This window comes from Scaptodrosophila lebanonensis, unplaced genomic scaffold (assembly GCF_003285725.1).
Source record: "Scaptodrosophila lebanonensis strain 11010-0011.00,11010-0021.00 unplaced genomic scaffold, SlebRS2 tig00000007-arrow-arrow-pilon, whole genome shotgun sequence".
NCBI classification, from domain to species: domain Eukaryota; kingdom Metazoa; phylum Arthropoda; class Insecta; order Diptera; family Drosophilidae; genus Scaptodrosophila; species Scaptodrosophila lebanonensis.
In genome coordinates, this window is record NW_022060531.1 from 33,862 (window position 1) to 54,345 (window position 20,484).

At 42.6% G+C, this 20,484-nt stretch overlaps 7 protein-coding genes across 10 annotated transcripts; 4 read left to right on the plus strand and 3 right to left on the minus strand.

Moving 5' to 3' along the window:
* Positions 1–193: 193 nt before the first annotated feature.
* Positions 194–1,228, minus strand: LOC115620166 (superoxide dismutase [Mn], mitochondrial). Its single transcript, XM_030513295.1, has 3 exons — positions 1,078–1,228; positions 483–946; positions 194–425 (listed from the first exon to the last, which is right to left on the minus strand). The coding sequence occupies exons 1-3, from the start codon at positions 1,110–1,112 to the stop codon at positions 271–273; spliced, it is 654 nt and encodes a 217-aa protein (XP_030369155.1). The 5' UTR covers positions 1,113–1,228; the 3' UTR covers positions 194–270.
* A 294-nt stretch (positions 1,229–1,522) lies between these two features.
* Positions 1,523–2,979, plus strand: LOC115620165 (actin-like protein 53D). Its single transcript, XM_030513294.1, has 2 exons — positions 1,523–1,610; positions 1,672–2,979. Exons 1-2 carry the CDS (start codon positions 1,523–1,525, stop codon positions 2,847–2,849), a joined length of 1,266 nt encoding a protein of 421 aa, XP_030369154.1. The 3' UTR covers positions 2,850–2,979.
* A 2,599-nt stretch (positions 2,980–5,578) lies between these two features.
* On the plus strand, positions 5,579–6,667 carry LOC115620159 (vitamin K epoxide reductase complex subunit 1-like). Its single transcript, XM_030513288.1, has 3 exons — positions 5,579–5,760; positions 6,279–6,391; positions 6,453–6,667. The coding sequence occupies exons 1-3, from the start codon at positions 5,579–5,581 to the stop codon at positions 6,665–6,667; spliced, it is 510 nt and encodes a 169-aa protein (XP_030369148.1).
* Positions 6,668–8,248: 1,581 nt separating this feature from the next.
* Positions 8,249–10,623, plus strand: LOC115620163 (pro-resilin-like). 2 transcript variants are annotated; one of them, XM_030513291.1, is made up of 5 exons: positions 8,249–9,157; positions 9,455–9,589; positions 9,697–9,842; positions 10,002–10,422; positions 10,498–10,623. In XM_030513291.1, the coding sequence occupies exons 1-5, from the start codon at positions 8,249–8,251 to the stop codon at positions 10,621–10,623; spliced, it is 1,737 nt and encodes a 578-aa protein (XP_030369151.1). The 2 variants fall into 2 exon arrangements, with proteins under 2 accessions (XP_030369151.1, XP_030369152.1); XM_030513292.1 differs by lacking the exon at positions 9,455–9,589.
* A 997-nt stretch (positions 10,624–11,620) lies between these two features.
* Positions 11,621–14,803, minus strand: LOC115620157 (arylsulfatase B-like). 2 transcript variants are annotated; one of them, XM_030513285.1, is made up of 7 exons: positions 14,655–14,803; positions 13,599–13,732; positions 13,382–13,541; positions 13,236–13,323; positions 12,760–13,154; positions 11,913–12,663; positions 11,621–11,851 (listed from the first exon to the last, which is right to left on the minus strand). In XM_030513285.1, exons 2-7 carry the CDS (start codon positions 13,725–13,727, stop codon positions 11,677–11,679), a joined length of 1,698 nt encoding a protein of 565 aa, XP_030369145.1. In that variant the 5' UTR covers positions 13,728–13,732; positions 14,655–14,803; the 3' UTR covers positions 11,621–11,676. The 2 variants fall into 2 exon arrangements, with proteins under 2 accessions (XP_030369145.1, XP_030369146.1); XM_030513286.1 differs by lacking the exons at positions 13,382–13,541; positions 13,599–13,732; positions 14,655–14,803 and having other exon boundaries at positions 12,760–13,137; positions 13,236–13,325.
* Positions 14,804–15,714: 911 nt separating this feature from the next.
* On the minus strand, positions 15,715–18,487 carry LOC115620156 (zinc transporter 9-like). 2 transcript variants are annotated; one of them, XM_030513283.1, is made up of 8 exons: positions 18,269–18,487; positions 17,275–18,215; positions 17,083–17,224; positions 16,616–17,022; positions 16,235–16,563; positions 16,105–16,179; positions 15,932–16,045; positions 15,715–15,870 (listed from the first exon to the last, which is right to left on the minus strand). In XM_030513283.1, exons 2-8 carry the CDS (start codon positions 18,206–18,208, stop codon positions 15,826–15,828), a joined length of 2,046 nt encoding a protein of 681 aa, XP_030369143.1. In that variant the 5' UTR covers positions 18,209–18,215; positions 18,269–18,487; the 3' UTR covers positions 15,715–15,825. The 2 variants fall into 2 exon arrangements, with proteins under 2 accessions (XP_030369143.1, XP_030369144.1); XM_030513284.1 differs by having other exon boundaries at positions 17,083–17,209; positions 18,269–18,486.
* A 132-nt stretch (positions 18,488–18,619) lies between these two features.
* On the plus strand, positions 18,620–19,813 carry LOC115620160 (methylglutaconyl-CoA hydratase, mitochondrial-like). The gene is made up of 2 exons (XM_030513289.1): positions 18,620–19,019; positions 19,073–19,813. Exons 1-2 carry the CDS (start codon positions 18,689–18,691, stop codon positions 19,648–19,650), a joined length of 909 nt encoding a protein of 302 aa, XP_030369149.1. The 5' UTR covers positions 18,620–18,688; the 3' UTR covers positions 19,651–19,813.
* Positions 19,814–20,484: the final 671 nt, after the last annotated feature.

Genomic DNA, 20,484 nt, shown 5'->3' on the forward strand with positions numbered 1-20,484 from the left:
CGTGGAAAAGTTTGGGAAAACAAGTGAGTTTTGTTGCTGCACCCACCCAGCTTTCGTTTATTATTGTTAAACAGCTGATTACCACAGCTGCTGCTGCATTAGTGATGGACCTTCAAATATCGCGCTGTTAAGTTAACAGCAAGCGAGCATGTTAACGACCGGAACAGTGGCTGCCAAAAAATGGACAAGCAAGTAGAGTATTGAATACCGATTTATTCGCCGGTTCTGTTTTACTAACATACATACACTACTGGTTAATGCAAAGTACAATTAAGCATTTAATTTTTTAGCCTCCTGGTAGCGGCATGAGATGTCATCCCAGTTAGCGATGTCCCAAATGGCCTCTACATAGGAGGGGCGCACGTTTTTATATTGTAGGTAGTAGGCATGCTCCCAGACATCGATACCAAAAAGTGGAATTAAACCTGTGAAGAATGCTTAGCATTGGGCGTATCATTAGATTGCTTTTGGGAAGTACTCACCAGTCGAAGCCTCCAAGGGATCCTGGTTGGGCAACGCAGCCAGCTGCAACTTACCCGTCTTCTTGTTGTAACCCAACCATCCCCAGCCGGAGCCTTGCACGGCAACAGTGAGTGTGGTTAACTCTTTTTTAAACTCTTCGAGGCTCTTGAACTGCGACTCGATGGCCTTTTTCAAGTCATCGGTCGGTTGGGTCTTATTGGGCGAGAGGTTCTGCCAGAAGATGGTATGATTGATGTGTCCGCCGCCATTGAAGCGCAGGGCCGGAGCCAACTGAATGATTTTAGTAGTGTCGCTCTTGCACTTAGCCTCCTCCAGTTGTTCCTCTGCTGCGTTCAAATTGTTCACGTAGGTCTGATGATGCTTCTGGTGGTGCAGTTCCATAATCTCACGACAAATTATGGGCTCCAAAGCAGCGTAGTCGTAAGGCAACTTTGGCAAAGAGTGCTTGCAACGCACCGCGAAACTGCAGCACCGAAAAAAGCACAAAGCAAATTAATTAGAGTTCATTGTCAATGCACTCTTGTTGTAGCTATTTATGTAATCAGCACCGGTAGGGACAAGCGCCCGGCAACCAGTTCTTGTTTTTTAACTTACCGTGCTGTTTTCTTTAAATTGCGTGCGACAAACATCTTTGGCTAATTTATGGCGCTTCAATGGAAACCTTCAAACTGTAAATACTACAGATTTTGATTTTACAATAATCTTTTAATTATCTTTTAGTCGTCAGATGCCTGACACTGACAGAACAACCGATAGGGGAAGCAAAAATTCAATAAATTTTTTGTTTCTGTCGCAGACGGTATAAAGACGCATGCGTGCGAATGAGATAAATAGCTGTTGCTGCAGAAACAATATGACAACAGCTGTTCACCACTCTTAGTTAACAGCCGTTCTGTTTTACAGGACAGTGCTATCAATGTTAATTATTCTTACCGTTATGCATTTAAAAATGGGCATACATATAATTTTTTTTAAATACTATATTCAATCGCCTAATACATAGAAATTTAAACAGACAGCACATATTCACATTAAAAATATGTCCAATTTTGTTTTGCCTCCGAAAATACAAATAGACATTTCCGATCGACGGGCACAACAAATTATATACAAATCTCTAAAGCACCGTAAGTTTTCGGTGCTATTTTAAGTTTCCTTTTGACTTTATAAGATTTTCTGAATCTACAGCCGCCGCCAGATTAGCAATGTTCAAGGATGAAGAGCTTGCGACAGCAGTCGTTATTGATAATGGGTCTGGTGTATGCAAGGCTGGTTTCTCGGGCGAGGCAACACCGCGTGTTGTTTTCCCCTCTATTGTTGGACGTCCGCGCCATATGAATGTGCTCTTCGATTCATTGATAGGCGACAGTGTAATAGGCGAGGCAGCAGCAAGCAAGCGCGGCATACTTACGCTTAAGTATCCTATTGAGCATGGGGTTGTAACCAATTGGGATGATATGGAAAAGATCTGGACTCACACATATGAGCTTTTGCGCGTCGAGTCCGATGGGCATCCGGTGCTGTTGACCGAAGCGCCTCTCAATCCGAAAAAGAATCGTGAGAAACTGACCGAGATCATGTTCGAGACATTTCGCGTACCAGCACTCTACGTAGCTATACAGGCGGTATTATCACTTTATGCCACCGGACGCACTATTGGCATTGTCGTGGACTCTGGCGATGGCGTAACGCACACAGTACCTATCTACGAAGGATATGCTTTGCCGCACGCTTGCATGCGCCTCGATTTGGCAGGCCGGGATTTGACCAATTATCTAACCAAAATATTAATGGAACGGGGTCACTCGTTCACAACCAGTGCTGAGCGAGAAATTGTACGAGATCTGAAGGAGAAACTGTGCTATGTAGCCATCAACTACCAGCAGGAACTGGAAGATTCAGTCAATTGCAGCAAAAAGGATAATGCTAATGGCCTTAATAGCACGGAAGAGGCATATGAGCTACCCGATGGCCAAATTATTATTGTTGGTAATGAACGCTTCCGTTGTCCAGAGGCTCTGTTCCAGCCCAGCATGGTGGGAATGGAGATACCTGGTATACACGAGGCAACCTTCAACTCCATACAAAAATGCGACATGGATCTACGCAAGGAAATGTATGCAAATATTGTGCTCTCAGGAGGTTCGACTATGTTCAAAAATATAGAGCAGCGCCTGCAACAAGATATTGAACGAATGGCACCGTCATCCGTAAAAATCAAGATTTCAGCCGGTCCGGAGAGACGTTTCGCCGTGTGGTCTGGCGGTTCTGTTCTATCATCTTTGTCCACGTTTCAAAACATGTGGATCGACGGCGCAGAATACGATGAAGTGGGTCCTAGTATTATACATCGAAAGTGTTTTTAACTTACCACATTTGCAAAACCGTCGTTTGGCCGAAGCAGGCTTTTTCAAGAAACTTATATATATTTTTTTTATGTTAAAATGGGTTTGATTGGCAAAAAGTACTAAATTGTTTGATAAAAGTAAAAATAAAGCCGTGTGAACATTTTTTTTTTTTAATAAAAACTTTAACCATAGGTCTTTATATTTTTCATATTCTGACGCGACATTACCATTCTATTTGATATTAAGTCAATTTGGAATACAAAATTAGAGCTCTATATATTTATTATCTTATTCAGATTAGGTTTCCTTTATTAATATTCTCTTTTTATCCAATAATGATAAAAGACATTCGAATGATTTGACGGCCCACCAAACAGAACCAAAGATTCCACAATATAGCTCAACTGTCAGCTTTGTTTTAAATAAGCACTTCAAATTATCATTACCAAAGTACATTATCGCCATGTTTTCCATTAATTAATTGCGAATTTATTAAAACACTGACGCATACAAATAAGGCGCTTGGATTTTGCAATACAAAGTGCGAGTGCAGCGGCAACCTTCCCCTTCGCCATCTTTATGCCCCGCAGTGCAAACACGTGCAACAACGGTGACAACAACAAAAGGCACAGTCGCATTACCTTCAACATGCCACACAATCATCAGAGCTTCATCATCAAGCGTCGCCAGCTGCACTTGAGGCGCTTTTTGAACACGGATCTGTGGCGGCGGCGCACGTTGCAGCATCTCAACGGCACTTTGCGACCGCGCGTGCGCAGTGCACTTCAGCAAACCGCTTCGAGCTTGACAAGCTGCTCAAAAATCATTTTGATTTGAGTTTTGGCGCAGCTGTGACTGCCACTTGGTAGCATTAGCATTAGCCCTTCTAAACGCAGCTCACAACAAATTTGCGTCAATGACGATGCGACATATCTACGACTCCTCAAGTTGAAGTGTAAAGTTCAGTAAACTTCTAGAGCCATTTGAATATTGAAATCGCGTTCAAATCAGCATGCTCCATTTTGCCAAATCGGCCGTCAACGCATTATGTCGGCCCAATGAAGCGCTAATAATTCAAAGCGACAGAAGCGAAGGGTTTGCCTCCAAACTGTGTCGCGTTTTACTCGTAGATGCTGCCACTGCAGTGTGGCCCAAGGTTGCACATTTATTTATCACTTCACTTTTGCTGCAAGCTGTATTGCCTTTTTTTATTTATTTTTGTATTACCTTATGTAGGAAATAAGCTGCAAATTTAATTTTAAGTTACATATTCAAAGGCCGATTAGACATCTTTGCAATTTTCGAAAATTGGTTTTAAAAACATGCGCTTGTCACTTTTAAAGTCCGTGCCAAAAATTACCGCAAGTTTTCCTTAAATTTATATTAACGCTAAAGCCTATGTTTGTTTGGCTTCATGCAACACATAAATATTTTCAGATTCGTGATGCTATAAATTAAAAAGGGACATGGACATGCACAAGCGTATCAACTTGTTGGCTAAACATGCTGCATTCAGGCCGTTGTAGCACGAGTTGGCGGCTAAAGAATACAAAAAATTAAAATAAAATAAAAGCTGCAACAAGATGCGCCAATTGTGAGATATTTGTGGCTCATTTGAAATGCAGGCATTGAAGCGTAACTGAAAATTGAGTGTTTCGTTATCCATATATGCATCATTTGTTTTGTGTGAGAATTGCTTTGCATAATGTGTCAACAAAGGTGTAAATCGGATCACTTTGAACTGAAATCTTTTACACAGAAAGAGTATACGAGTACAATATTTGGCTCAGCCACGCCGCTGGCATATGTTGTTGAAACAGTGATAAACAAGAATTTCAATGTCTTTCTACCACGTCCATTATAAAACTAAGCATGTCAGCTATTTTAGTGCATTGTACATAAATGGGTTGTAACATACTTACACTGAGCCTCAATCTTTTCTTACTATGAAAAGGTTTTTGTTTACTCATGAATTTTAAGACCGTGCCGAATCAAAATATTTATAAAACTAACTAATCAGTTATGATCGACTGGACCATACTATATAGTATAAGTTGTTCTGCCACACTTATTTTTTGCTCACTTCACTGGTTATCCATGGCCACCATTCGCGATCCGCGATTGATGCCACACCATTAGATCTGACATTCTCAATCTGAAATTGAATTCCAATACCGTTGTACCTTACAATATTCGATATTCGTGGCAGCAATTTGAGAGATCAAATAAGTTGGATCTCTGAGACCATATTACTTATATATTTTTAAAGTTAGATCTGTTTTTCGGTATTCCGGCTGCCTTACTTTTCCACCTTTTCCACAAAACTCGGTTGCATTTTTATAGCTTAAAGATGTGTTCTCTCCCTCTCGACCCCTGAACTTATCTGCTATTTACGACCCATACATACGCCCACACACCCGCTAGTTAGGAACATCAACAACTTTATTACCTGTTGCTGTTGTGTCAGAACGAATTTAATTTGAAGAGCGGAAAATGTATGCAACCATAAATAGCACGCATAGTTTGGGGCGGCACCGAAGGACCTTTACATTTGGTCCTGACTGCGCAGCTGCCAAAATAAGGGTTATCAGCGAACTGAGAAAAAATATTAAAAAAAAAAAAAAACTGAGGCGCACAACTGATTCCTGATGGATAAATATGTTAGTTGGCAACTCTAGGCGCGGTAGTTATTTTTTCCTGAAGGCGGGCTCATTTTCCGTGCAGCCGTTTCCACGGACAGTCGCAAAATGAAAGGAGAGGACATCCCTACGTTCGTATCTGGTTCCCGCCTGCGTATGCTCTGCATTACGGGTCTACTTATTTCCATCTATTCGATGTACGTTAAGTTACAACTGGATAGAGATGCCAACTACACGGCCATGTGTGATTTGGCCGAAAAAGTGAGCTGTACTGCTGTTTTCAAATCCGAGTGAGTAGCCAATTGCTGAATGTTTAGCTCGCAAAAATGCACGTTTCAATATTATTGTATTTCCTTTGAGTATTAATTCTTTAAAACTCGTAAGTTTAAGGTTTTTATATTTTAATAAGCCATAAAATGTTTATAGTGACCTTGTTGCTTATTTTTCAAAATTCGGGGAGTACAAGTTTCCGCTTCAACTCCATCTTTGCACATACATACATACATACACACACATGTGTCTCAAAAATAGAACAGCTTCTCGATTCGGAATTTTTAAAGTTGAAAAAACATACAATATGTATGCAAATAGTCGGGAACACTTGCCTTAGCATCCGATTCGCATTTACTTATTGTTTGGTGAACATTAGATATGGAAAAACCTGTCATGATATAATTATCGTGTTTATTGTGGCGTTATGATGTGTTGCCAAGATCTGGCTAACCCAAAACTAATGGTACTATTTTGTTTTCTTTTTAAATATTTTAAATTAAATATTATATAACTTACTCTGTCTTATCTTCTGCAGCTATGGACGTGGGTTTGGACTTACTCAACTAATTTTTGGTGCGTCATCTACATATCTGAATCCCCCGAATGGTATCATAGGCATTGTATTCTACTCGTTGCTCTTCGTTTCTTGTGCGTTTCATATGGTCCCATAGAATTTAGGCATATATCAATGAGTTTATTTATTCTACAGCATTCTATGAGAACCGATGGCTTTGCATTTTCCAACTTATGGCTGCCTTTGTCACTCTACTACTGTGCGTCTATCTGGGCGGCCTCTTGCTATTTGTGTTGTGCGAATGTTGTGTGGTTTGTTTGCTCATCTATGTGCTGCACACAGCACTCTTCCTCGAGGTGCGCGGACGTTACAAGCGTTTGTATGCCGCCAAGGCTCCAGTGGGCAACTAACCGAGAGTGAAATTCGTGTCTTAACTAATTGTAAAATATGCAAAGAAATATAAAATATATTCACTTGTTAGTGAACAGTTGCGAATTTGTCAACGCATATTTTTTATGTGGGTCAACGAGTGGGGTTAAGCTGCAAACGTGCTACCTGGCTGCCAACTAATGTGCCTCCATGGCAGGCATGGATCGTCGCAACAAATTAAACAAAATCGTTCACTTTTGACCCTGTTTTATTTCTACTGCACTCTGTGCATGGCACGTCTTTAAAACTGCTGCCGAATCAACGACGGCTGATGTTTCACGTAGTCAGGCAATTAATTTTCTATATAGTAAGCTCATGCATATGTGTGTGGGAAGTCGAAGCTCCCTTGAGGAGGGCGTTCAGGGCGAACAATGGATCAATTAATTTGCTATAAACTACAAATCCGTGTAGGCCTCAAAGCAGAGCGTCGAAAAGAAAAACACAGTAGGTTTTATTAAATTAAAACTTTGATGGTTAATTCGATTCTAGATGTGATACTTAATTCCGTAGCTTCATTTATGTAGATGTACTCGTATTTGAACGCATTTAGGGTAGAAATTAGGTATAATAAATACCACATTTCAATTGGAAACTTTTGTCTATGCTCTCGCCCAAAGGTGCATTTAAAATGTGCTCCCATCCGATACATAACTATATATATATACATATATGCAACACTCTCAATCGGGGTCGCCATGGGCACGATCTTCTTCAATTTTGACAACGCAAACAAAACGCAAGCTGCATTTTTTTTTTTTTTTTTTTTGGCTCTTCATAGAGCCCCCCTTTCAGGCAGAGTTAGAGCACAAGGCAACACACACAGGCATTCACTGCGCGACCGAGTAGACTACTTTGCGCCAACGTCAGTAAACAACAAACAGCTCCAAACGGGCCGTCACAATCACTCGCCGCACGCTGAAGATGTTCACCCAAAGAAGGCAAATCAGTCTGCGCATGCGCGTGGCAACCACTGAAACAGCAACAATATTAGTGCTGGAGCTGCCTTCACGTGCGCTCACCCGACAATGACAACGGCAACGACAACGGCAACGACAACGGTGCCGCCGACAACAACGACGACGACGACGACGATGACAGCCACGATCGTTGACGATCTAAGCCAGAGCACCATGTTGATTGAGATTTTTTGGCAGGCGGCGGTGGCGGGGCACTGACAATAGAACAACAAAAACAACACACACACACACACACACACAAAAGCTTCAAAGATGATCATATGTGGCAGCTGGTCGCTGTGGTTGCCACACGTATCAAGATGACGTCGACGCCACCGCCACCACCACCACGACCACCAACAACACCGCCGCCCCCACCAGCACAGATGAGCTGAGCAACACAAGCTCATAACATGTGTGCATGTGTGTATGTATGTAAGTACATCCTAAACTTTCAGTTTCGATATGGGAGCAAGACAAGCGTTTTATATAAATACGTGTTGTGCTTGCTATTCGAGATCAGTCAGAATTCGGCGTTAGTCTGGGGCGCTAACGAAGCATCAAGATCAAAGCGCAAGTGGCAAAGCAGCAAAACGCCCGTGGAATATGCTTAAGTTATTCGGCCTAACGCTGTTGGTGGCGGCGGTACTAGCACGCCCCGAGCCTCCGGTTAATACCTATTTACCACCTACGCCCTCCGATAGCTATGGTGCACCGGGACAAGGCCAGAGTCAAGGCGGCATTGGCGGCAGACCTTCGGATGCGTATGGGCCACCCAATGGGCAAAATGGAGGCGGCGGCAGCAGTCTAGGTCGTCCTTCAAGCAGCTACGGAGCACCTGGACAAGGACAGGGTGGTTTGGGTGGCAGACCTTCGGATACTTACGGGGCTCCTAATGCCCGAAATGGCGGAGGAGCCGGACGTCCTTCAAGCAGCTATGGTGCTCCTGAACAGAGTCTTGGGCAAGGTGGAGTTGGTGGCAGACCCTCGGATACTTACGGAGCACCTAATGGCCGAAATGGTGGCGGTGCAGGACGTCCATCGAGCAGTTATGGTGCTCCTGAACAAGGTATCGGGCAGGGTGGAGTTGCTGGCAGACCTTCTGAGACATATGGAGCCCCCGGTGGTCGTAATGGCGCTGGAGCCGGACGTCCTTCGAGCAGTTATGGAGCACCTGAACAGGGTTTGGGACAAGGTGGACCTGGTGGTAGACCTTCGGATACTTATGGAGCTCCTAATGGCCGGAATGGAGGTGGAGCCGGAGCTGGACGTCCTTCGACCAGTTATGGTACCCCCGAACAAGGCATCGGACAGGGTGGACTTGGTACCAGACCCTCGGACACATATGGGGCCCCTAATGGACGAAATGGTGGCAGTGCAGGACGTCCGTCGAGCAACTATGGTGCTCCTGAACAAGGTATCGGACAGGGTGGTGGACGTCCATCAAACGGTCGTCCTTCAGACTCTTATGGTCCACCCGCTTCTGGCGGCAGCGGTTCTGATTACGATAGTAATGTAAGTAAAAATTAACTTGGGTTGGGTTCTTACTTGGCTCCTTCCACCACAAGAACAACAACAAAAACAGCAGCTCATTCAGAGCTCGCATGCCACACGCCGCTTGGTAGCTAGTAAAATTTGAAAACAAAAATGCCACGATGCACAGCGCCTAGTTGCACGCACCAAAAACCCATATTTTTGCTCTCTTGCACTGCTCCGAATCTCGCTTTCGATTCCTTTCTATAACTCACCCTCAAAACTCTATCTTGAAATATTTCTATTCTTCTTCTCTACGCTCTCTCCGCTATTTCGTAGGAACCAGCTAAATACGAATTTAATTACCAAGTTGAGGATGCTCCAAGTAGGCTGTCGTTCGGGCATTCAGAGATGCGCGATGGTGACTTCACCACCGGCCAGTACAATGTGCTGTTGCCCGATGGAAGGAAGCAAGTAAGCGCGTTTGTCTAGCTTCCAAAGAGGACGGGGAGAATTTCATCGGTCAACAGTGACCTCAGTATTTGTTATTTCAAGAAACTCATTCTTATATTAATTTTCAGATTGTTGAGTACGAAGCCGATCAGCAAGGATACCGACCACAGATACGCTACGAGGGTGAAGGCAATGGAGATGGTGGTCTTGGCGGTGCTGGTGGCCAGACTCTAGGTGCTGATGGCTACTCTAGTGGACGCCCGGGTGGAGATGAGTTAGGATCGCAAGGAGGTCCTGGCGGGGACGGTGGTGTATTCATTGGTGGCCGTCAAGTTGGGGGACAGGGCTCTGGTGGCCAGAATGGCGGTTACTCAAATCGGCGCCCAGGTGGCCAGGACCTCGGTCAGAATGGTTATTCCAATGGACGTCCAAGTGGTCAGGATCTGGGACGAAATGGCTATTCTAATGGACGCCCTGGTGGACAGGATCTAGGCCAAAATGGCTACTCAAGTGGACGCCCTGGTGGGCAGGATCTGGGCCAAAATGGCTACTCAAGTGGACGCCCTGGTGGGCAGGATGCGGGCCAAAATGGATACTCTGGTGGCCGCCCAGGTGGGCAGGATCTGGGCCAAAATGGATACTCAGGTGGACGTCCTGGTGGGCAGGATCTGGGCCAAAATGGATACTCAGGTGGCCGCCCAGGTGGACAAGAACTTGGCCAAAATGGCTACTCAGGTGGGCGCCCTGGTGGACAAGATCTTGGCCAAAATGGCTACTCAAATGGTCGTCCAGGTGGACAGGATCTTGGCCAAAATGGCTACTCCAGCGGTCGTCCTGGAAATGGCGGCGGCGGTGTAGGTCAGGGTGGCGGTAGTTCTGGCGGATCTTCTGGTAACGGCAACGGTCGAGTTTTCATAGGGGGTCGCGAGGTTGGACAGGACAATACTGATGGTCAGGGCTACTCTAGTGGCAGACCTGGCTCAGGACGCAATGGTAACGGCTTTGGGCCCGGCGGTCAAAATGGCGATAATGATGGAAGCGGCTATAGATACTAGGGCCTCTCAGAGAACACAGATATTGACACACTAGCTAGACACACTTAGACGAGACTTTTTAAGACGTACTTAGTAGCAATACCTAATTATTAAGACTTTGAATATCTAAAAACTGGCTGCCGTGAATAATACAGGCCTGCTATGAAAAGCTTTCTGTCATTTTTTCGCTCATTGTCTCTATTACATTCTACCTGCCAACATAACTTTTCCAGCACTCCTAGCATAAGTCCACCTTGTTGTAAATGCAACTGCGAAAATCTTTGCTTAGCAAACAAAAAAAAGAAGAACGAATGATGTACCTTTTCTTGAATAAGAATAGATAATGAATACAAGTAATAAAACAAAATATATTTTGTAAGTCATATGATTTATTTCGATGGATGATGGATTATTCGTGGCAAGCTTTAAAAAAAAGGCCGGCTGCTATAACATTTCTCTGAATAAGTGCCGTTTTCGACACACTGCTCTTGTTCTTGTATCCTTTTTTGAATGTTGTTTTAAAGATATGCCGTGCCCTTGGGAAAGACAAGTCAAAAATTAGGAGCGATCGCTTTAAATCGTACAATCCTTTATTATATTCCCTGTCTTCAGCTTACAGTTCAGTTCTCGAAACCTAATTTATTTATAAAATAAGCAGCATTGCCAATCAACTAATACTGTTAGCTGTAATGAAATGTTGAAATTTAGAAATTAGTTCTAATCGGTTTCTTTGTAGGCCTCTAAATTTGATTCGTAAAACGCTTTTTTTACTTCTCAAGGTAGGTATATTAATATCTTAATAGTATAAATGAATGCATCTTGAATCTAAGCCCTATTAATACAATATCCAGACAATAAATTTCGGATTGAATTGAAACCCAATTATCTACTTTCCATAATAAAACAAGAGAACATTTTAAAGTAGTGCAGAGTACATATATGGAATCGGAGATACTTCTGTGTGCCTGTTTCATACCTAATATAGCCTCTTACCATTCGGATACAGGATACAAATACATTATTCACAACTATTTGGCTTTTACTTCTTTCACGTGGGATTCTTCATAATCCTTTTCAAATCAATCTTACAACATCGTTATAATGAATATCTGAGTCTCCAAAATTGGTCCACGTATAATTCCAATGTCTTGGTGCTCCACGTGGATCGTCTGGCTTGTTGGTGGGCGGCACAGCAGTTGCATTAAAATGCGCAAGCTCAGCTTGTAATGATTTCAAAACATCGGGATATCTGCAAAATGGATCGTCTTAGTGTCCTATCCAGCACAAATACAACTACACCTTTTACTTACTGTCCTGCCAGATTGTAATACTCGCACGGGTCGTCGCGTACATTGAACAGGCAGGGCGCCAAAAGCGGTTTGCATTCCGTGCCCTGCTGCACGTAAGTCTTATTCAAATTACAATTTACAGTTGCGCCGGCCCGTAATCTCTGCTGCTCGGCTTGACTTGGAAACATCTTGATTGCTTTAAGTGCTTTTCCCGCTTGACTTTTGGCCACGTGTTGCCAATCGTAATGTTTAGGACTGCGTTCGCCTGCTGGTCCATACCAACCATCCCAGGCGCCCTTGTAGTTGGTGCCACGCATCAGTTTCCACTCACCAACGGTCAAAGCTGCACTACCCCAGATGTCATCGATATTGTGCAGTACACTCTTGCGAGGCGAGGGTTCATCGTTGCTCAATGCCTGCCAAATGCTCTGACCGTCCAAGTTGGTTGAGGTGAGATTGTCTAAAGCCATCTTCCCGCCTGCTGCTTCAATTAGCGTGGGCAGCCAGTCCACAATGTGCATGTTCTGATTCGCAACGCGCTGACTTTTGCGTAGGAGCGGAGACCATAGCAGGGCAGCCCCTCTTACTCCACCCTCCCAAAGTGTATTCTTCACGCCTCGCAGCGGATAGTTCGAGGCAAAGTTTTCATTAAAGCCCTCGGCGGGTCCACCATTGTCCGTGCTAAACACGATCAGCGAATTCTTTAGCATATTGTAATGCTCCAATTGCTGCACAATCTTCCCGACAGACTCGTCAAGCTTGGAAACGATGGCTGTGGCCGATATGGAAATTAATTTTATCAATTAACGATTCCATTTGGTAATGATGTGCTGATAACATACAATGCGAAAAGCATCCGAATCCTTACCTGCATACCTCCGGCGCTTATAGTGGGGAATGTGCCCCATTTTGATCACAGAATCATCGCTGACGGGCAGCGGATTGTACGGATTACCAGAGTGAGCGGCTGCATGAGCTACGTAAAGAAAAAGTGGTCCCTTATCCGTGGCATTGTGCTCGGCAATAACCTTTAGCGATCGCTCCGTCACTAAATCCGTAGTGTATTTTCCATGCATGTCATATGCCACTGCAAGTCCTTTACGCATATCCAATCCCCACATATTGTGCTCTACGGCGATGTGGTCGAAATAGTCATGATGACCCGTCCAATAGCCCACATGGCTTTTAAAGCCCCGAAAAAGTGGTGTGTATATTCGTTTGTAGTGACCCAAATGCCATTTTCCCACTATATGAGAAACGTAACTGAATAATCGTGCGTTATAAGAAATCAAGAGCTGTGTTTGAAATCAAAAAAAAAAAAAAAAATGTACACCAAGGACATACCCCAAATCATTGAGATATTGTGGAAGTATTTTCTCCTTCAGTGGCAAGCCACGCGGCTCCGCGCCATAAAGAACCGTATGCTGCATTCCTGCCAACGAAATTACAAACTATCAAACCTGTAACACATTCCAGGAACGCAATTTCACCCGTATGTATAGGATATTTTCCGGTCATGAGTGCAGACCGTGACGGTGTACAAATGGGATTCACATAATATTGATTTAGTATCAGACCAGAATATGCTAAGGCGTCTATATTTGGGGTAGGTATTTGAGCGGAACCGTGAAAGCCAACATCGTTGAAACCCTTAAAATTTTTGAATATTTAATATGATTAATGTATGCACTCAATTGATCAGCATACCAGATCATCTGCCAATATAAAGATGATGTGTGGTGGCGTCTGCTTATGATTGCTTGCAGACGAGCTCATAAACAACAGGCTACCAATCCATACCTGTCGTAGAATATGGCTAATACTTGTATTGTGCATATTTTCTGAAAAAAGTTATTTATGATTTTAAATATTGAAGAATGTGATTCCTATTGTGTACTCGTACATACATATATCTGTACCTTACTATACTTTAATTTACAGACCTACCTACAAAATTTTAATTTCACAAATTTTACGTAAAATATTTAAAACGGAATAGCATGAACAGAGCAAATATACACTGACATCTGTGCATAGATACTATTTTGAAAAAAACTTTTATGCTTGAGTTTGAGAATGCTTTGCGCAAAGCTTTAATACATTGAAATGCAGTGATATTGCCGCCTCGTTCGAACTGAGCAATTGATTGCTCATTACCTTTTGAATATGCGCCGAGCCCCAAATGACATTGATTTCCATTACAGTCCATTTAAAAATCAAACAAAAATGTGCCGATTCACTTTTAAGCTTACTTATTTAACTGATTCAGCACTCAACATTGACCCCAGGTGTTAAATGTTGTTGAAAATTCTGAACAACAGCGCGTTGGGGTTTCAGTGTCTTTTATATTTAAATAATAAAGAAGATGCTGACACTGGCTCATTGCATAATACAATTAAATTTCTTAGCTACAAATTGATTTTATTCGGCTACTACATCAATTTCTTTCTTCTTATCAGCTTGCCATAACAATAAACAACGCTTTTGGCTTCTCTCACAATACTTATGCGCCCCGTATGCCAGACTTTTCAAACCTGCGCGTCACGCTTCAAATTAATTCGCGTCGCGTCGTTACTCAATTAGCATAAATTATGAGGGCGAGGTTTGTTGAACTTTTCATTATGCATATTTAAACGGGACTATCGTTAATGTGCCAAAAACTTATGCAAATTATACACAAACAAAAGTTGCATTTGTTTTGCTTTGCTTGAAAATTATTTTGATGCTGGTTTCCAATTGGGTTAAGTTCATAATTTGACTCACCACTCAGTCAATCCAGTGTCTCTTTGTTTGTTTATGTTTTAGGTAGGCACATACGGGTGTAAGTGCCCAACAGAAATGCTCTTATTGGTATTGTTGTACAACATAAACAAATAATAGCCGTTAGTAAATGCTCTTTAATTCATGGTCATTAATTATTTAAATAAAATTTTAAACACTGTATTCAGGAAAAAATATGCAAAAATTTAAAATATTTTACATATGTGGTACACTTTCGTTTTTTTAATTTTTATTTTACAAGCCACAAACCGCTTTAGGACGCGCTCAAAACGAGACTGACCGCACCAAAACGAAATAGATCGCGCCTGCGTCAACGCTACAGTGAAAGCAAAGCAACTGTTAACGGGTCTCTGTTAATAACAGCCGTATCAATATGCACAGCGAATGCAATGTAAACAAAATGAAATAAACAAATTGACTTGGCACTGATGCAGAGGCCAAAAAAAGCATGCGCTTGCAATTATGCAAATTAGTTTAAATGTGAAATAATTAACGAACTTGTAATGCTCTTTGTGAAATGAAAGTTTACCATTAAAACTAAACAAGTGATAAATTTGAAAGTTAAACCAGGCAATCTTAGCTATTGCTTCGATTTATTGTATAGTTCTGCATAATGATAATTTTAAACATATAAAGCAGATAGATCTATTAATTTATATCAGACATTATCTTAGGCAAAAAATATTCACCAAAATTGTCTCATTTTTGGCAGAAACACTATATCTTTTTTTCATTATAGACTCAGGTACACCAAACAGTATCACGTTTCAAGCTAAGTTGATAATGCGTCTTCTCTTTGTCTGTTATAACTACCATATGCTTTCTTTCGACTTGACCCTCTTCTCATGTGGTCACGACGACAATACATTCAAAAATAAATTTTAAAAAGTCAAATAAGTTTCTGCATTTATCGTGTATTTTAATTATAGACACTCCCTACGTTGGTATAACAGTAATTCAACTATATTTTAAACGTAATTATTTAAGATTTTCATTTGCCCACTTAAAAAAAACAGCCAGACAACAAAAACACTTTCAATACTTAAGAACTAAAAGAGCAGCACATATGATTTAAAAAAAATAAATAGCAGCTATACAGAGGAAAGATTTTTGCCAATTTTGGAAAACACCACAACCGCTCTAGAAGCCAGACTTAGAGAATTTCCAAATCAACGTGTCGTATTTCGGGGAAATGCGTCTAGAAGAAATATGGGAATTTCAATATTTTTCTGTGTGAGTTGGAAGTCCGGTTTACTTACGCGCAGATTCATTTCTATGCGATCAATTTCGCCACCCATCAGATCCACAATATTTTCCCCCTGATCAAGTAAAAATGCCTCCAGCTCCTCAACATTTTTGAAAGACCGGACAACCTGTTAAAAACGAAAATTGATTTATGTTTTCTTGCTAGATTTATAAAATAGAATTTTACCGCCAGTAACTTATTCAGATCTTGCTTGTCCAGATACGATCGCGTTAGCTCTCGTCCGTCGAAGTCCAGCTCGGCCTGCAAGGAATTATTAAAAGTTAAATGATCTATGAAGTATATTTTCGCAACTTACCTTGTAACGCACTCGAGCATTACCTATATCAATGCCCTTTACGTCGTATATCGCGCGAATCATTACGTCAGCCTCAAGAGCTGAATTGATCTTCTCTAAGCGTTCGGTGGATATCGAAACACCAACCAATGCATTGGCATTCGTATAGATAATGAATGAAGCTACTGCGCCAAGTAATCCACCAATCAATAGTGAACCAGCAGCGTCAAAGATCGGGGAGCCAGTGTAGCTACTCAAAGCCATGCAGCTGCCGGCGATAATTACACCCACAACAGCCGCCGCATCCTCGCAAAGGACCACATTGACACACGGATCTTTACCAGACACCACTACAATTATAAAAACCTGTAGTAGCCAAGTCACACTAAGTCCAACTCTTACCATATTCCCTGAAAGACACGTTATGTATGCGCGCCGATCGTTTTAGCTCATTGATGGCCACAACAAGAGTGGCACCCTCCGACACGAGAGAACCCATTAGAATGCAATAAACCCAGAAGAGATCAGTAATGGGCTCCGGATTTAGAATACCCTCGATGCCATGGTAAACAGACAGGCCGCAGCCCATGCAAAAAATGCCCACTCCGGAAATAAGCGAGGATACATAGCGCATGTTCATATAACCATAGGGATGATCCGTGTCTGGTAGTTGCGACGATTTGTATATACCGAATGCAAGAATTAGCTGATTAATCAGATCTGCCAAAGAGTGAATACACTCGGCAAACATGCTGTGCGATCCACTGTAGAGCCAGCCCCCGATCTTAAATAACAGATTAGCCGCATTGCTGTAGGAGAGCGAGCAAATTTATAAAAAGCAATGGAAAGTACTTCACTTTGTTACTTACATAGCTATGGCCGTGGCTACAACTTGACTGGATTTTTCAAGGCCCTTACGATCTTCTAACATTACCGTCGTGCGAGAGCCCATTTCACGCCGATAGTCTCGTAGGCGTCGCTTAACAGTAAACAAATCTGCAGAGTCAATTTCTTAAGCATCCAAATTATAACCGAAATGACACAAGGATTCGACAACTTACTCTGCTGATGCTGTTTACGCTCCACCTCGCGCTTCAGCCGCTCACGAAGAAGATTCTCACGTGAACCCCATACTTCGAGCGCCTTCGACTCGACATCACGTCGCCAGAAAACTGTCATGGGCGGCTCCTGTTCATAAGGTGAGCGTCGCTTAATCTTGGGTAAACATTCTAAGTCCGCCGCAGTTAGCATAAAATCGCTTATTGCCCGAGCGGGAGTGACAAAGTTGCGCTCCAGCGAGGCACGATAGTCAAATCTCGGTCGTTTTGGCGTTGGCGTTGGTGCAGCTGCCGTTGCTGGTAACGGAGCCTTGACCACTGCCATATTCATTCCCTCTACCGGCGTTACTACACTGCCCGGTGTAACCTTACGTGGAAGCGGGGACGGCGTGCTAGTAGGCGCAATTTGAGGCATCGACAAAACGCCATCTGTTGATGTTTCCTGTACCTTAGTTGGGTTATTTATATTTATGTTGCCTGGAACCAAAACTGGCTCATTGAGTTTCGCTATTGGGGTAAGTTCTGACTTCTCAAATACAATTTCATTGATCTTAGAGTCCTCAATGGTGGTGGTAATAGTCAGTATGCCTTTCGGGGTTTTCACCTCAAAGTTCTTAGTCTGTGTGAAGCCGGGTGCGGATGTTGTGGCCACTTCTAATGTTAGGTCACCTTCTTTAGATGCGCTGTCTTTTCCAACTTTCAGATGTAATTTGTTCAGATCTTTGTCTGTTGAATCACTGCTGTCAGTGCTTCTGCACCGCAGAGGCAGAAGCGCACCACTACCGCTTAGCCTACTCTGTGCCTGTTTACAGAGTAACGCGTACTCCTGCCTATATTGACTACGCCCACAAATGCTGCCATGGTGGATCAATTTTAGGGCGGCACAGGTGAAATTGATGTGTCTGCACTGCAACAGCTGCACGCCCCGTAAAAGCATCTCTCCTCTGAAAATAGCATAGAATTATTTTGCTTTGGGTGCAGGGTCACGGCCACTTACACGGCGCGCGCGTCAGCGGCGTTCAGAAATTAGTTGTGTGTTCGGTTTCACTTTCAGGAGACGGGCAGAGACGTCATACACAAGGTGGTATTGCTTTTGCTTTTTGCGGGCCCTTCTCACGTTGTTATATTTTAAGTCTGCCTTCGGTGGAAGTGCACTCGCTTTCGCTATTTTAATGGATTGCCAAAATAAAGAGCACTTAAAATTTTGATATATTTTTTTTTATTTACAATTTACTATGAATTTAGCAGCGCCCGGCTGTGAATTAGTGATGCAAAATCTGTTGTAGTGCACTATCGATATCAACCGAGCATTTTGCCACACTGGCCGAACGGCTGCTTGTGTTTTTCTTCACGCTCAGCTGTTTTTGCCGGTTTTGTAACTTTTCGTTTTGCTTTTTCCAATTTTCGGTACCACAGGATGTCGCGGCTACTGCAAACGGCCACGAAACTGACACGCATAGCGTGCCAAGCCTTGCCAGGCGGAACAAGGGCGCAAACATGTCTTTACTCCACAAACGTTTCAACTGGCGATGAGGTAACTGTTGAGCGCTTGGAGGGGTCGAAAAAAGGCATTACTGTTCTGGGTTTGAATCGCCCGGCAGCCAAAAACTCATTCTCTCGAGGACTGGTTGAAACTTTTAGCGAAATATTACAGGAATTGAAGAAGGACAATTACTCACGTGTTGTTGTACTACGCAGCACTTCCCCAGACATATTTTGTGCTGGAGCGGATTTGAAGGAACGCAAAGGTAAGATAAGAAAGAATTAATTACACATATTAATTATACATATTCGCTTGCAGGCATGTCTCAGGATGAAGCACGGGAATTTGTAACTAAGTTGCGCAATCTGCTCATCAGCATCGAACAACTGCCAATGCCTGTCATTGCTGCCCTCGATGGTGCAGCACTTGGGGGTGGACTGGAAATGGCGCTAGCCTGTGATATACGCACAGCGGCAAACAATGCTAAACTGGGACTTGTGGAAACACGCCTGGCCATCATTCCGGGCGCCGGAGGTACCCAACGCTTACCGCGCATTCTGTCCCCAGCTTTGGCCAAGGAACTGATATTTACGGCTCGCGTCTTAGATGGTGCAGAGGCCAAACAGTTGGGCCTAGTCAACCATGTAGTGCCGCAGAATGAAACAAAAGATGCAGCATATAATCAAGCCATTAAATTAGCCGAAGAAATATTGCCAAATGGACCAGTAGGTGTTCGCATGGCTAAGCTAGCCATTGACAAGGGAATGCAAGTCGACTTGAAAACTGGGTACTCAATTGAGGAAGTGTGCTATGCACAGGTCATACCGACTAAAGATCGCCTTGAAGGTCTGGCAGCATTCGCGGAAAAACGCAAGCCCATTTATAAGGGCGAATAATCTTTGGCGCCGAAACCAACTGCTGCATTATTTTTAAGCTGTATAGTGCATTTATAAGTTGCCTTGTTATAGTTAAACATCTGGCCCCATGTTTTTGGGTTACACAAAAGTTAATTTCGATTGTTTAAATATAAAAATTATGATAAGATCAAGTTGCGTGCAATTGTTGAAGTTTGTCATATAAAAACAGTTTGAAATGCATTCATGTAATTAAACACAAACACGCCTGCATAGTTCCAAATTGTTCGCTCAGTTACTAATGCCAATGCTAATTATTGCAATTAGTGCACTACCCTATACCTCTCTGTAGTTCCACTTTGTGGGCACACAATGCAATCGCATTCTATTTTCTCATGATTTATTTTGTATTGAATATGTAGAATTGAATTCTAAATAATATGTTATGTGACGCTAACACCTATGCAAAAATCCAATACAAGCAAGTATGCGGAAATCTAAATTTCTATAGAACTACTATAACTGTGGGGCGTTGTTTGAAACAGAAAAAGGGGAACGTTTAGGAAGCACAAAAAGTTTTGCCGCTCATTATTACACTAATCTCGACTATAACGATGACGCACGCTAAAATTTGTGCGTTTATTGTTGTGGCATTGATATACCATTTGTTTACATATTTCATTCATGATAAAAATCATTTTTATTTGGTCAAGCATTTTTTTGTGTGTGAGTTTGTATCTACAATGTTATTTCAAGTAACAAAGGGGTTTGTTTATAAACAATTCAGAGTGCTCCTGGAACCTGTTTGAAGGGAAATAAATACATAGCTAGACTGAGTATAAATGGTACTCCGAACAGCACGAATTTTAACCATTT